Source organism: Bombus pyrosoma, linkage group LG4, assembly GCF_014825855.1.
Source record: "Bombus pyrosoma isolate SC7728 linkage group LG4, ASM1482585v1, whole genome shotgun sequence".
In the NCBI taxonomy this organism is placed as follows: domain Eukaryota; kingdom Metazoa; phylum Arthropoda; class Insecta; order Hymenoptera; family Apidae; genus Bombus; species Bombus pyrosoma.
The window spans coordinates 565,186-581,390 of record NC_057773.1 but is presented as its reverse complement, the minus strand read 5'-3'; the positions used below and the strand labels follow the sequence as shown (position 1 = coordinate 581,390).

The 16,205-nt window shown below is 42.6% G+C and overlaps 1 protein-coding gene across 1 annotated transcript in view; it reads right to left on the bottom strand.

Moving 5' to 3' along the window:
* Nucleotides 1-13,151, bottom strand: part of LOC122566628 (proton-coupled amino acid transporter-like protein CG1139) — a 69,828-nt gene extending 56,677 nt beyond the window's left edge. Inside the window, 1 exon segment of the mRNA XM_043724183.1 lies at nt 12,819-13,151. Within this exon segment, the coding sequence (XP_043580118.1) occupies nt 12,819-13,151 (333 nt within the window).
* Between the last annotated feature and the right edge of the window lie 3,054 nt (nt 13,152-16,205).

Below are 16,205 nucleotides of genomic sequence, written 5' to 3'. Positions count from 1 at the left end.
AGGAAGGAGGACGAGGAGAAGGAAAGGGATGGCGTTCAGCCAGCGACGCTCCCAGTGTCTGCCTTAATATCCGCCACTAACATTATTTCATAAAAGTATTACTATAAATCCAAACTCGCGTTATTTAAGCACCGTGCCTTCCACGAGGGCCAGTTTCTCTCGCTTCCACCGGCATCGCCCTCGTCGTCGTCGTCTCCAACTCCCTTCGTTCTCCTTTCTCCTTACATTATACCGGGCAGAGGCAACTTTTGCCACCCTCTTTTCCCTCCGTCACATTAGAGATATATTATGCAGATAGTGGAGGCGCCAAGAGAGGAGAAACGCGAAAGGAACTACGGAAATTTAAAACTTTATTTACCCTGCGTTGAACGATTTCGCCGCTCTCACCCTTCATTCGAGCTTTTTCTTTTCCATCGTTTTTCTTTTCTGGTTCCAGACGATGTGTCCACCTTTTTTTGTTTTTCATTGTTCTTCCTGAGTTGCCGTAGGTCTCTATGTTAAAGTTTGATTTCTCGGTATTCTTGCATAGTTGAAATAGGTAATATCATTAGTACAATTTTACAAGGCACAAATTTCAGGTTGTTAATAAATTCTTTCATACACCAGTTCACAAAAGTATTTGAACACTTGTATATCTTTATGAATATATGTATTAGGTTACAGGATGGATTGGGTTATAGGAAAGATTTACAAATTTCAATAGCATTATAATAGGCTATTGACAATATATAATATATAATATTGACAAAGTTCGAAACAAATCTGAAGATCTATATAGAAGTTACGAGATATTTAATACAAGTATATATTTTGCAGAGGTTACAGTAGTAGCTATTTAAACAGTCAATAATAGGTATAAAAAATGGATATTAGATATTGAATTAATAATGATTTAAATTGTGAATAAAAACTATATTATCTGTATTTTAATTTTAAATAAAAGAATGAATTTCTTCGTTTAATTTTATTTGTCTATGTCAAATTTTGACGGAAAATGGGGATCCAACATAAGAAGAGAGGTTTTTTGCAAAAATGTCACTGTTTATTATTACCTTTAAAAAACAGTTAAATATCTGTATCGGTACTTTTACTTTATTCATACAAATTAGTATTAATATATGAATACTTATCTACCAACTAAAAAGTCAAAGGAAGAGACATTGATACAATTTTACACATCATACAAATTAAACTATACGATCACTATTGCGTAATAAAAATTGACTGATAATCAAAATTGTCTTGCTATATCACTGTAAGATAGTTATTAATTTGTACGATTCCGACATCATTCATAAGACCCAAAAAGAACAAAATACCACTCAAATACCACCTCCAGTATCCTGATCGACCTTATACCTATCTCTGTCATCTCAATAATACTTAAAATCCCTAAAACCCACTACCACCCCTAAAGAAAGAAACCAATAGAAAAGAAGTTCAATCAGCCCCAACCTAACGATCCCTACACATTCTTCCCAATCCAGTTCGACGTGTTTTAACGCATGTCGTTCTGCTCCAAATCCTCGTAATTCGTAACCAGCGAGATCTCGCGAGACGAGACGCGGTTCGTTGTTCATCCAGCCTCCATTTTTCTCTCCGTTGTTCCCAGCTCCATCCTCTACCCTCCGAATCCACGCGCTGCGAATCATTCTTTCTTTCTCTCTCTTTTGAAATTCCCTCGTTCCTTCGCTCTATCATTTCCTACCGCTACGGAATTTAGACGCTAAAAGCAATAACAAAAGTCGGTATAATTATACACTGGCTACAAAAAATATTGATTCACGAAATTTTATTTTTCTACTAATATAAAATTATTCTATACGATCGAAGGTCCCATTTTTCTTTAGAAACAAAATTATTAACCAAAGTTAGAGCATCGTTATACCAGGTTCTATATATATTTCATTTTCGTAATATCACCTTTTTGTAGTCATACGATATAAAATTTAATACTCTTTAATTAATTAGTATGTAAATGATAGTGTAATAAATACAATGGTGTGCAGATACAGTCAACCTTTTCATAACGCGGTTAATGCGTTGCGTGTTGTCTAGAAGCCACGTTAGAAGGATATCGTGCAATAGAAGGGCTGTTCAAGTTTGTTAAGTCGTACTGTATGGAAATCATATTATAAGATACTGGTGTTATAGGAGGACCGTCGCAATTTTTGCATCGTATCATATCGAAATCATGTTTTCAGAGTACTAAGTTCTAGGATTGTGTGTACTTTTTGTAACAATTATATATCTTGCTTGACCAAGTTTACGAGATATAGTAAGGATTTAGCATTTTAGAATTTAATTTTCAAGTTTTCGTAATCAGTCGAGAAGCGCTTCTGCTACATTTTTATAGTCAAACCTTCAAAAACGCAAAAAAAGACAAGTGTGCGATTTATTTCGTCGTTTACATGAATTCGAGTTCTCTGTAATCATAATCTAGATTGACTAATCCTGCTTGCTATGAAATAACGTTACACAGTTATAATGTAAAACTCGTCATATATTTCAGGAACAAAGTCAAACGGAATATACATTCGTTCATAAAAATTAGGACACTTGCTGATTTTACTATTTAGAAGCCTCATTTCCTCTAAGTGTCCTAATACTTATAAACGGGAATGTTCGTTTACATGACCTGTCTTTAAATACTAAATCAGATCCTGAAATATTGCCAATCTATATTTCATTCCTTGATTTTTCATCCCATTCTATCGTCCTCTTTCTCATTTCTTCGCCCTCCAACCTCTTCGATCCCTCGTTTCTTCTATTTCTTGTCTTCATAACCCCACTACTGTTCCCTTGATCCGTAAATCCGCCTCGGGAGAAGCACGATCGGTCGCGGACGGAACCGAATCGAAAATAAAATGTGGCACAAGGTCTCCGGGGTATTGCTGGGGTTAACGGAGGCTCTGGAAAAGGGTGCCGGGGCAAACGGGCCGTGCATAACGAACCGAGAGCCGCGTAAAATTCGTAGGCGAATGCTCTTTAATTAGCACGCCGCACTGGGCTCGCTGGAGAAGCTGTGCGCTCGCAACTTCTACGGAGGATGAGGAACGGAAGAGGAAGAAGATGAGCCCGGTGGCTGGCTGTGGGAGTATGCAGGAGGAAGTGGAAGAGGATGAGAGGGATGGTGGCGGTGGGCCGATGGAGGCGAGGAGAGAGACTTAAATAATTATCGTTTCGAAGCCGCCTCGCACGGAACCGGGAACGGGCTGAGGCCGCATCTGTTTCTGATTATTAATTAATATCAACCAACCCGGGGCCGTGTTCGCATGAGCGAGCTCGCTGCTCTCTCATACGTAGCCGACACCGGCATGGAAAACCGAACCACTTCGTGTTTGCAAGTGTGTACGTGTATGGCCCGTACATGTATGTACATACGCGTGGGCTCGTGTGTGTACAAGGCGTTTCAGAATTACGGGTCGATTAAGCAAAGAATACATAATGGGAAGCAAGAACCGAAATTGACATTTACAATGAGAGAAAAGCATTGTAGCAAATGCCAATTAAGAGGAAGAGGCAGGCCAGGGAACTAGAGCCGCAGGCTTCATCTTCCCGAAGGCGACGCTATTTGAAAAAAATACACTTCACTTTACGAGTATAACGAGCGTATTTTCATAAACAAAATAAAATGAAGAAACAACTGTGTTTTAAAAATGTATACTCTAAACTTTTTAATACGATTTGTTACAAAATAAATTTTATTTCACATTTACGTACATTATTTCATTCTTACCAGCCCCTATTCCCTTATGCTTCTATGAGGAATGCTTCCACTTGCTCAATAGTTCCAGGGCTAAAAATTCTTAACCCGCCTCTGATTCGCATCGTTAGTTTGTCGTGGAAATAAAAGAAAATAATATTTTTAAAATAAATATTTTACATTGAGGGAAACTTGTACAAGGTCGTACGTCGTGCTTAACTAAACTAATTAAAATAATTGACGATCATTCGGCAGTTACCCTTCATCGTAGTAATGTGTTTGTTAATAAAAATAAAATAAAAATATTACAAAACACGTATACTACAGTAATTTATCGAGTTTCTTTTGTTTACAAGTAGCCAAACCTTACTTTTGGCGTTTCTCAAAAGAGTATTATAGTGTTTTGTTAATCAATAGATAAGGTACACTAGGAAATATATTTACAGTGTTTATTTACAGGATATTTCCAAAATTGTTGCCAATCATTTCCGTCTTCACATTTAGTTGTTAACAGTACATTATGTTCCTATATCCTGGAGCACATCCATGTAAAGGATAGTATTCAGAAATTATTCATAAACAACCATTTAATTTTTTTGGCAATGACAGTTAAACAATAAAAGTTAGTACGAACAAACCTGGAAGAAATGTTTTTACGTATGAAGTGACTACATTTATTTATTGTACTATTTATATATTAATTGATTAGATCCAAATATATAATAATATTTCGTATCATCTACTTGAACTTTCATATGACTATATAAATTTGCTACTATAAATATAAAACGTGAAACTTAATAAAAAAGTTCATCGTTTGAAAATAAGGATATGTGCTAATAATTTTGTAACTGCTGCATCTAAATACTATGATTGATTTGTAGTAATAGCGTTTGAATATTAGTAATAGTAAAATGCATAAGTTAATGAGAAAGTTTTAACCAAAAACAATATTTATTATATTTTTAGAGAATCAACATACATATAATAGTTTTTTATTATTCATTTAAGATGGTGTTCTGGACTAGAATTCAATTTTTTACGCATTACTTTAGGAATTTTTTCAAAGAAGAGATAAGATCTATCACTTCTTGTTTTATTGGCCTGTAATTCTGTATCAACCTGTAGTTTCTCCTGTACACACCGATGAATTTCGTCTGTATATTCTGCGCGCTATTCGCCGATAAACAGAAAGAGAGAGGAATATAGGCGAATCCCATATTCATATGTTGCACAGAAATGAACAGAATGCTCGGCGGGCATTAAAATTAATGAAACGAACGGAACACGCGTTTTAACGAAAATGTATGTGGGCGATCAGGCGGAAGCATGCTCTCTCGGACATGGAACCAGAAACATACAAACGCCTCCGGGCTTCGAATATAGGTACATCTACGTATGTACAGTCTTTGCTCTTTCTAACGCAAGTTCAATAATCTACATCACGACACCCACCATTATCATTAGCGAGTTCTTAGCGAAATCCTATTCTATTTTATGTTATTTTATTTCATTTTATTTCACTTTATTTCATTCCATTTCATTTCATTTCATTTCATTTCATTTCATTTCATTCCATTTCAATTTATTTTATTTTATTTTATTTTATTTTATTTTATTTTATTTTATTTTATTTTATTTTATTTTATTTTATTTTATTTGATTTTATTTTATTTGATTTTATTTGATTTGATTTTATTTTATTTTATTTTATTTTATTTTATTTTATTTTATTTTATTTTATTTTATTTTATTTTATTTTATTTTATTTTATTTTATTTTATTTGATTTTATTTGATTTTATTTGATTTTATTTCATTTTGTTTCATTTTGTTTCATTTTGTTTCATTTTGTTTCATTTTGTTTCATTTTATTTCATTTAATTTTATTTCATTTTAATTTTATTTCATTTTATTTCATTTTATTTCATTTTGTTTTATTTTAATTTTGTGTAATTTTATTTTATTTTGTTTATTTTAATTTTATTTCATTTTATTCAATTTTATTTAATTTAATTTTGTTTATTTTATTTTATTTTGTTTTATTTTATTTTATTTTAAAAGTAGAGTTGAGAACTGAGGATAGGAAAATGGTTTTTGGAGAACTTTATTTTATTTCGTTTTCAATATAAAAAGATTGGTATATGGGAAATAATTTGCAACGACGGAAAATATAGATCATTTTAAGTAATTTTATCTCTTCATTTGCAATTTCAATTATTAATATTAAATAATCAAATCAAGCAAATATCTAGCGACAGAAGTCGAAATGCTAAGGGTGCAAGAAATTACAAATAGCATTAATATATTACATTGATAATAAGTTCGTTTGCGTTTCCTTAAAAGAGCATAAGTTATTGTTAGATATATATATATATAAGATCTGTTTAATCAACGATGCATTATTGCCTTATATTATCCTCCAGAAATGATTAAGTAATTTTACACCTCATCAATCCACAGCTTTTGTCTTTTGCTAAAAAAAGTCAATATATATATGTATATTTTCATATTCTTTAAACTATTTAATGATTACTCGTAAACTACATTTTTTGAATATTGAAATAACTGATATTTTAATATTAATAGTATAGTAAATATATATATTTTAGTAATCTCAAATATCGTAAACTCGAAGGAACTGTAATAATTTCCAGTATGTCATGAAAGAAATTTGTATCTCTGATGTGTATAGATAGGTATTAACAAATAATTTGTTCGTGCAACATTCAGAATGTAAATTATAAGTATAGAAGTATAAAGTCTCTCTATGTTCGACAAAAGTATTCTCCAAACATCTACTTTACATATTAAAACCTATGGAGTAGCGCACATTCTAGCATTTTATAAACAAACAAAAAAACATTAAAAAATATCTTTGTAATAAATACACTTACATTGAACGTCGGTTTTGACGAAGAAATCATAACAGTCGAACTTACAAACCCGTCATTTTCATGATATTCAAATATTTTATTTTCTTCAGAAATATGCATAATTACTAAACATAGTTAACAAGATACAGATACTTCCAACGAAATTAGTGTCGACTATTATTTGGTTGGAAACATTAACACCCTTATACATATCACATCTCTATATTACTTTAATTAAAATTATCAACGTTTAGCATACCTATAATACATTTAGGGAGATATTTACAAGTCGGTAATTTTACTATTGAACAAAAGAAACATTGTTTAATTAAAAAACTTGACTTTACCGTAGATGGAATCATGGATGGATCGAAGCAAACAATTCTACATGAGATGAAATTTTAACAACATCGTAAGGATCGTTGGATAAACGCACGAATACAAATTTGTCCATTATTCAGTGATTCGTTTGCAGATGTCCAAACCCTTCCGAATATTATATATTTATATTGTTACACAAAAATCAATTGATTATTCTGATTATCTTAGTTCGTACATAGATGTTCAATTGATTAGGGCAGTTTCCTGCGTTTTAAGAAGCGACCGTTTAAGATAAAAGTTTAAATTCTTTTCGTCTTTGTTTGTTACTCGATAGAATGCGTTATATTGCAAAATTATTAACTTGTGACATAACATAAATATACTATAGCAAGAACTAATTAAATACAGTATGCATAATATTTATTAATAATTTTGTCAACTTTGCAATTTGTGAAATGCAATAATAACTGTTATTATGCACAAAAGGTAATTTACTTTTGCAGCGCAAATAGTTTCTTATAATAGTTTCCTGTAATTATCAATTACCGCTAAATATAGTTTATCACAGACAAGAAAATCAGTGATAGAACACTGCGATCAAGTAGTTAGGATTTTATACTTAACGCCATCCTTCGGTGAAAGAAATAACTATGTACATTAAAGATAAAGAATATAAACCACTGAGCTTACTCAATAACTAAACTACTTCTCATAATTTTTACCATTTGCTTAAAGTAAGTACATATAGAGCATTTCATTGGTACAGAAAGATGTTTTTTAAATGAATATTGATTATGAACCAGAATTAAATATGTATTCTTTGTATTTCCAATAATCATTACATGAGAGTACTCACGCTCGTAGTTCTAGTTGTTTCACAATACGGGTGCTACACCATGCGGCCAAATGCTGAGGTTAACTAAAGTTAACACATACAAGAACCTAGTATTTAAACTTGAAGTTAGGGATCTGCCTTGTTTGGCTGCACACTAGCATAGACAAGAACTTATTGAGTTCCATGCTATAAGAACCTATTTAATTGTACAGATCCACGGAAAAGTTGCCTAAGAAAGAGAAATTGATTGTTTATTATATTTTTGAACGATAACACATATAAAGCAGGATTAGAAATACTATAAAATATCAGAATATAATATTTTATTAACAAAAAACAATACATTTTATACAAATATTAGATATACTTAATACGTATGTATATCTCTACACTAATAAACCATTGCATAAAGAAGAACCATTCAAAACGTTTGAGTCAGACACTTGTATTATTCAGGTGTAAATTTCTGCCTCCGAGGAAATCCCAACTACTTTTCATCCTTCCTCTTGACTCTTGAAACTTACGTCTATTCTTTTGGAGACTAGTTTTTTGTGTCTTCTCGGGCGCTGATCTTCCTCAGCCTTAACGAAAAGCTCTCTTTTAGATTCTCCTAGAATCATTACAGGAATTGATTCTTCAGAAAATTCGGAACAAGATTGTTTTGTATGCTGACTTCATAGTGATCTCCGTACGTGGTCATGTATTTTGCCCTTATATAAATACTTCTACTTCACGTAACTTTTTACACAATTCATTTCTGAATTTTTGGATTCTTTCGAGGTTTTGTTTGAGATATTTTATTTGTGCTGTAAGAAAATACGAAGTCTGAGCGTCCGAGGCGGCCGCCTATTTTTCGTCACCTTCAGCTACGTAGAATACGTACAATGTTACAAAAATTAAGGAACTCTTCAAGCAATAAATCAAAAATATTGAAATGTTAATAAAGATGATAATTTAGCAAAACGCAGTACTTAGAGAACAGGGTAACAGAAAGTGCTGATGTAGCATTGCATTCTTCACGCCCACCAGTGCCAAAAGTCAACTTCTCCTCCAAGTCGGCGGGGCCTGGTAAACATTGTCTTACCAGTAGCTAACGGAACAATGGCTAAACACCTTTTTCCATCCTATTCCTTTACCGCACTCCTATCCTTAAGCTTTGACGTGAGGTTCCGAGCGAAGATGTCCACTGTATTAGGAAGGCGACGTGAGTGTAAAAACCCACCTTTCCCGAGGAACGGAGCAGGGCGGCGATATGGACCAAATACTCACATGGCGTGGGCCGGGGGCCGTTGCAGATTAACAACGTGCTAGATCTGCATCAGCTCCGGCTCGAGAATAGACATGAATTGGTCCTGGCCGCAAGACTGGAGGGGCATCTTGACTAAGAGCCGGGGTCATGGTTTCTCCTTTCTTCTTTCTATTACACCTTTCCATTCTCCTCTCTTTCCAATCTCTCAAGGGCTGCAGATTCGCTGACGAATGGCAGTACGGGAATAGGATTCTGAGAAATACAAGCCAAAAATAGTATCCCATTGGTTATGTCTCAATAGGCCGGAGGTCCTACCTTTACCGGCCGGATCGCGAGGATGACAACCTCTATAAAAATTCCTAATCTTAAGCTGAGGTGCACGGCGATGGTGTACCTTGCAATCGAGGGCACTGGAAAGTGGTTGTTAGGCGCGTCAGTCATTGGCAGCCAAACCCGAAGTACCTGGCAACCCTGGTGGTATTAGCCTTCCCCCAGTAAGCGGCTCTGCCGGGGGTGACCTTCATTCCACAGGAAGTGGAGGCCCCCAGAAGGTGGATGGGGCCCGAAAGAACCAGATAATTCGCATCCCACTAAATACAAACATAAACACAAATATTAAAACAAACAAAGAGGAGGGAGGAGGAGCCCATTGCCAGTAAGATGACCTTCGCTGCGGATATCGAAAGGAAATTGATCCGACGTGCGACTGAGACCTCTAAGGTGGCAACCACGTCGAATAATTTAAAAGGTACAAATGTAAAGATACTTAGGGAGGCGGCGAGTTCCACTATCGCCGGCGCGACTGATCTTGTAAAGAGGATAGTTCCCGCCAGCTAAGTTGGAGCTTTGTTGGTAATGGAAGGATGAGTGGCGATACTGAAGAGTCGGCGGAAAATGAGAGAGAAGTTTTCGGAAATAAATCTCCAGAAGGGCCTCTTGCGCCCTGCAGGACAACAATGGCTGGCGGCGTCATCCTCGAAGTCCCTGGCAATAAGGGGTGAAAAAAGACTGTCGTGGTTGCTGCACGATTGTCCGAGGTCTTCGACCCAGCTATGGTTTCAGTGCTAACACTTTTCCGGATAGCGGAGTTGAAGGTGGCCGGGATGAATGTCTCAGTTACCAAGACGGAATTAAAGAAGACCTTGGCACAAAGAGGAGGATGGAGAGGAAAGAAGATACAGGCGGAGGATATCGGCATTACAAGAACCGGTCTTGGAATCGTATGGGCACGATGCCCACTGGAGGCAACTAGGAAGCTGGATGAGGAGGACAGGGTGGCCATCGGGTGGTCAACGGCAAGGACCGAAGCTATAGGGCGGATACCCTTGAGGTGAATAAGTCGTGATAGGTACTGCTGGTGTATGAGATTTTGTCTTCATCCGGGTTGCCTTCTTTTCAGTTAGGAATTGTGTAAAAAACCGGTCTGTGCCGGGATTCGAACCTAGTCTTGAACGCTCGTAACCAACTGCGCTAACCACAGCTCTGCCGTCGTCCGGTCGAGGTACGGTCTTTGTGTAATAAGTCACGGGAAAGAACCCGTTGGAAAGTTCTTGCTCTCGAATGTCGCTACACCCTTACAATGCTTCAGGTCGAGATGGGGCATGTAAGGAAGACATGCACCTCAACGGAGAACAGGGGGTACTTATGTTATAGGTGCGGTAGCTCTGGTCAGCGAGCGAGGGGGTGCCCTGCCGCTGCCCTAAAATTCCTACTTTGCGAGGCGCTCGGTGCACCTGCAGCTCATAGGATGAGAGGCCCAGCGTGTGCCCCACCAAGAAAGAGAAAAAAGGAGACATTCGCGGGGTTCTCATGACAGAGGAACCGTCTGATGGTCCCACGAAAGCGAACGAAAGAGGTTCGGCGCATTTCGAGAGAAGGACGGGAATCCGTGCCCTTAACTTTGCGAGGGAAAATTTTGGCGTGGAGGAGCCATAGATCTATAAAACTAGATACAATATGCGCCTCCTCCGAACTAATCTAGGACGGTCGAGGTAGGTGCAAGACCTGTTCTTCCAAACCATCCGGGAAAGCACGGACGCCTTAGCGGTGGTGGGCGAGCCATATCACGTCCCCGATTGGACTGAAGACATAAACGGCTCGATCGCCATGATGTGGATATCAACGCCAGGTGTGCCCGCCTCTGGGGTCCCGCGCGAACGCGTCAACGGATACGTTGCGCTTGAGTGGGCAGGAATAGTGGTGGTGGGTGTACACATCTCACCGCAAGCAGACTGCGTTCGAGGAGTTCTTGAACGGAGTTGGAAATAGCGTAAAAAATTGCGTGGGGAAACCCCAAGACGAACGTGCGCGGCCGAACGCTGTCCATGTGATCTGCGGGACACGCGCTCCAGCTGATAAACAGGGGCTCGACCAGCACTTACGTGGTGTAGAGAGGGTGCTTCGTTGTGAACATCACATGCCCCCCCTACCAACGCATTTAGTCAGGTCACAGGCTAGAGTGTGGCCGAGGGGCCTGAGACCCTTTCGGACCACCTTTATATATTAATGGAGGACGAGGATACTTCCATACCTGGGGAGGCGTTCGCAGGTGATGGCCGTAGCCCTCCGAGAGGACGAAGTTCATGCCCACCATCAAGGTAGGAGGTCAAGGACAGAGATAAATCACTATAAGGACAGGCAACCACTATAGCGGTGACCGAGAGCTGGGAGGCCCCCATGAGGGAATCGGGCGTAGACGAGGAGGCTGAGAGCCTCATGGCATGGGAGCCGTATGAGATACTTCCATACCGCGGATCCACGCCCGGTGTAAGACGTGGCGGCTTTATTCGTGGACTCTTGATATCCCAGAGCTGAGGACGAGCTGTATTCAGGCTCGAAGACGGCTCCGCAAGGAGATCTCCGCTGCCATGAGGCGTACCGCGAGATGCGGCGCTCCTTGTAGCGGGAAATCAAGATGGTAAAGATCCGAACCTGGTCAGACCTCGTCGAATCATTTATCAGTCAAAAAAGACTGATCCATGGACGCGGCCATACATGGCGGTGATGAGAAAGCTCCGCCCGAGGTTACCCCCGGCAACGGCGAAGATGGATCCAGCGCTGCTACTGGAGGTCATTAGGACACTGTCTCCTCCTCAGAAAAATGCCTCTTTTGGACGAATTCCTTGGAAGGGACGGTAGAGTGGAGAGAGGACATGGCGATCTCTGAGGAGGAAATCAGCGATGCAGTTAGGAGAATGACCTCCCGCGACGTTGCTTCGGGACCGGACACAGTGCCAGGCCGGGTTTAGGTAGAGACAATGAGGATTATGGCTCCCAAACTTCAGCGCCTGTTTACAAGGTGTCTAAGGGAGGAAGCCTACCCCTGAGATTGGCGGATGGCAAGGTTGGTCCTCCTTCGTAAAGAGGGGCGACATCGCCATCCGCGTACCGGCCGGAATGCCTGCTAGACGAGGTTGAAAAACTCATCGAGAGTGTAATTGCCGCCCGTCTGGAGGAACACATGTCAGGGCGAGTGCCGGGTTGATACGAAAACCAGTACGGCTTCCGGAAGGGCCGTTCGACGGTTGACGTTGTCAAACGCGTACGAGCCGTTTTGGAGCTCATGGTTTCCCAGGATAGTGTGTCGTTCGCGATATCTTTGGATGTCGTCAACGCGTTCAGCAACATACCATAGGACAAGGGTAGTGGAGGCCTTGGAGTTTTTCGAGAACTCTACTATTGTAACTTATTGGGCTAATTCGGGCCTATCTTAACGATAGGTGGGCCGTGTACATCGGCAGGGAAGGGGAGGAGCGGCGACCCGCCAAGCGCTGTGTCCTTCAGGGTTCGGTTCCGGGACCGATCCTGTAAATCATCGTGTAAGATGAGATACTTCGATGCCCGCTACTTTCAGGCACAGCCATGGTGTGTCACGCGGATGACACTTTGGTCGTGGCCGGAGGGCCCGATTCGGCCCGGAATTCCGTCCGGGCCCGGCGCTACGTCGCAGCAGGCCATTCTTCTGGTCCTCTCCCACAGCTCTTCCTCCGTGACTTCCCAGTCGTCCGTCCACTCTACCGTCGATATTGTTTCCCGCAACTGTTCTGCCGCACTGTCCTCTTGCGTCCCGATAATCTGCAGCAGCAGCGCCGGTTCCATCTACGTCGTTGCCAGGGGACCCTTCGCGCGAAGTTTTCGTGTCACCGTCCTGTATGGCCTTCCCCATGGGTCGGACTCGACTGCTTCCACCAGTTCAGACCAGGCACGGACCTTCGCGATCTTAATCTCTTTTTGTAGCGAGCGCCGTAGCACGCGGTACGTTCGGTAGCGAAGGGAGACTTCTTCCTCGTCGCTTCGTCGCCAGCGGCGGGCCCTCTGGTACCGTCTTCGGGCCCGGACACATCTCGCCCTCAGCTCCGCGATGTCGGGTGTCCACCAATACACGGCTGTGCTTCGTCTGGTGCTCAGCGTGGTTCGCGACATGGACGTGTCACATATTGCCGTCATGACTCGGCAGAGGTTCTCGGCCTCCTCCTCCACGTTTGTTTCCGTCAGCGTCGTCGAGGCCTCCCAGTTCCAGGTAGCCACTATTGCGGCCGCTCGAAGCAGATCGTCGTTCCTTTCCTTGATTTTTCACCTGGGTGTGAGCGCGTGCGTCCTCTCCTCGGCGAGTCGCGACCATCACCCGCGGTCACCGTTCCAGGTCCAAGTGTGTCTTTCACCTCCATGAATATGTAAAGGTGGTCCGAGAATGTCTCGATCCCCTCGGCCACTCTCCAGCCTGAAATCCGCCTGAATGTATCGGGGGAGGCCCATGTGATGTCAACGACGGAGCTTCCCCACCACACCACGCAGGTACTGGCCGATCCCCTGTCACCAACAGGAGTCCAACTCCCGCGGCCCAGTATGACAGCGCGCAGCCGCGCGCGTTGGTCCTGGGGCTTCCCCATTCCGTGGAGTGTGCGTTGAAGTCTCCCAGGACGAGGAATTCCTTGAACGCTGCCCATCTGTTGTCGGGTGAAACGTACACGCCCACCACCACCATCCCTGCCCACTTGACCGCGACGTATCCGTTGCCGTGCTCCAGCGGGATTCCGTGGGCGAGCGTCCCCGACGTTGGTGTCCAGGTGACAGCTACCATTTCGTCTGTATCTCCAGCCCAGTCCGGAGCATCCAGAACTCTGTATGGTTCAGCCATCACCGCTAGGGCAACCGTGCTCTCCCGAATGGTTTGGTAGAGCAGGTCTTGCGCTCGTCTCGACCGTCCCAAGTTGATCTGAAGGATGCGCATTTTCTCATTCACCTAAGGTCATTGCTTCCATGGCTTCCTCCGTGCCAACCTACTTGCTCGCGAGCTTAGGTACGGCGGTTCCCTGCGGCGGCGAGCCTTTTTCAATGCCACTTGCCTGGGTTTCAGGCCGGTACCCGCGTCCTGTGTACCGATGGTGCTCCGAGCGCCTCACAAAGCAGGCATTTCGGATGTCCTCCTTGGAGATGCATGTCTTGCTTATGTGCTCTATCTCCAGGCACCTGTAGTATTGAAAAGGTCTTCGCTCGATGGCTTCGACCTTCGCTATCGAACAGTCTATGGTGACCTTGCCAGCCTGGACCAGTTTCCTCACTACACCGGCCGGGCTTCGTATTCACATGGATCCAAGACGGTTTCGAGCAAGGCGGATTTCTCCCAGTCAGACGACCTTCCCCTTGCAACCGCTCTCCTTCGCCAGGGTGTTCCTGATTTCCTCTTTGGTGGCCGAGATGTCTATTCTGGTCACCCTAGCTTCCGCAGTTCGGAAGGGTGTCGCCACGCGAACCTTGCTCGGATCCAGGGTCCGGGTCAGCCGTGCTGCGAGCGCAGCGGCCTTCTTCCTCTTCTGATCCTCGGAGACCTTCAGAACGACGCCTCCAGTTATAGTCTTGCGCATCCTTATCGTGTTGATGCCGACCTCGGCCAGAAACACTCGGCTTGGTTGCCCAAGTTGTCCTTGACCGCGACCAACACTTTCGCGTAGGATTGGCCCGATCTATCCTTCAGCGTTATCGTTACCGACGATGCTCGCGGTGTATGTGGGGGGGGCAGCTTGTCTCCCCCTCTTCGCACGTTCTCCGATTCTCCCTTTGGGGCTTTCCTCGGACTCTTCACCCCTGTCCTGGGAGTTATCTTCGCCGCTTGTTTCTCCGCTGGCTCCCTTTCCTTCCTGCTTCCTCCTGTCCGCCCTTGGTCGCTGGAGTGTTTGGAGCTACAGGCTCCACCCTTCCCGTGGTCTCGTCAGGGATGACCTTCTTTTCTCTTCTATCGATATTTTGGAGGCGTTCTTCCATCAGCTGGATCAGCGAGGGGCCTTTTCCATGTTGCATTCGATCGAATCGAGACGCGCTGTCTCGCTGCTCTTCTCCGCCGTGGAGCGCGAGGGCAACTCTTTTCGGGGCGCCTCGTTCTCAGGGGTGGGATCCATCCCTCTCACCATCTCTGTTGTGCCAGCGGCAATGGACTTCGCCGCTTCTTTCGCAGCGCCTTCACATGTGTGCCCTTAAGTTTGCGGGATATCTCGGCAACGTTGGTCACCTCAGAAGCTCGACAGACCAGTCCGCTTCTATGTCCGCAGTAGTAGATGTTACGCACTTGTCACTGTCACCTGAGTCTCCGTGACGTCAGCAAGCAGGAAGGACGCGTTCGTGTCGCTCCGTGGTTTATGTCTGAAATCTCGAGGAAAATCAAAGTATTTGGACAAAAAAAGTGTTAGAAAGTGATGTACTAGTGCCCTAGAGCAAAAGGGAGTATAAGAACTAGTGGAGTTCGCTTCATTAGAAGTGGAAAAAGCAAAAGAAAACTGTTGCGACTAGACTAGACTAGACGCGACTAGAGCGCCGCCGCACGGGCTACGTGTGAACTGGGCAGTGGCGACCATATTGTGGAGAGCGCCGAGAACGCCGCCACAAGGGCTATCAGCGAAGCTGCCCAGCAGAGCGGAAGCTGCGTTACCGACGGTGGGAGAGAATAGAAAGCGGGCCTACCGACGGGGGCAGACCGTCGCGCGGAACATTTAAAGGTGCAGTGACTTAGTCGCGTATGTAGGAAGTAATACGCCGCTGGACGCAGAGTTTGTGCGGGGAAAACAACACGCCGCTGGACTTAGTGTCTGGGAATTGAGATGTCTGCACGGGGACAGACTCTACTTGCCACGGAGGCAAGGGTAGTCCTGCAACCCCTAAAAACGCAAGACATGGAGGAACAGATCCCGGAGATGAAGAAAAGGAAAAGGACCGATGAGGAAGGTAA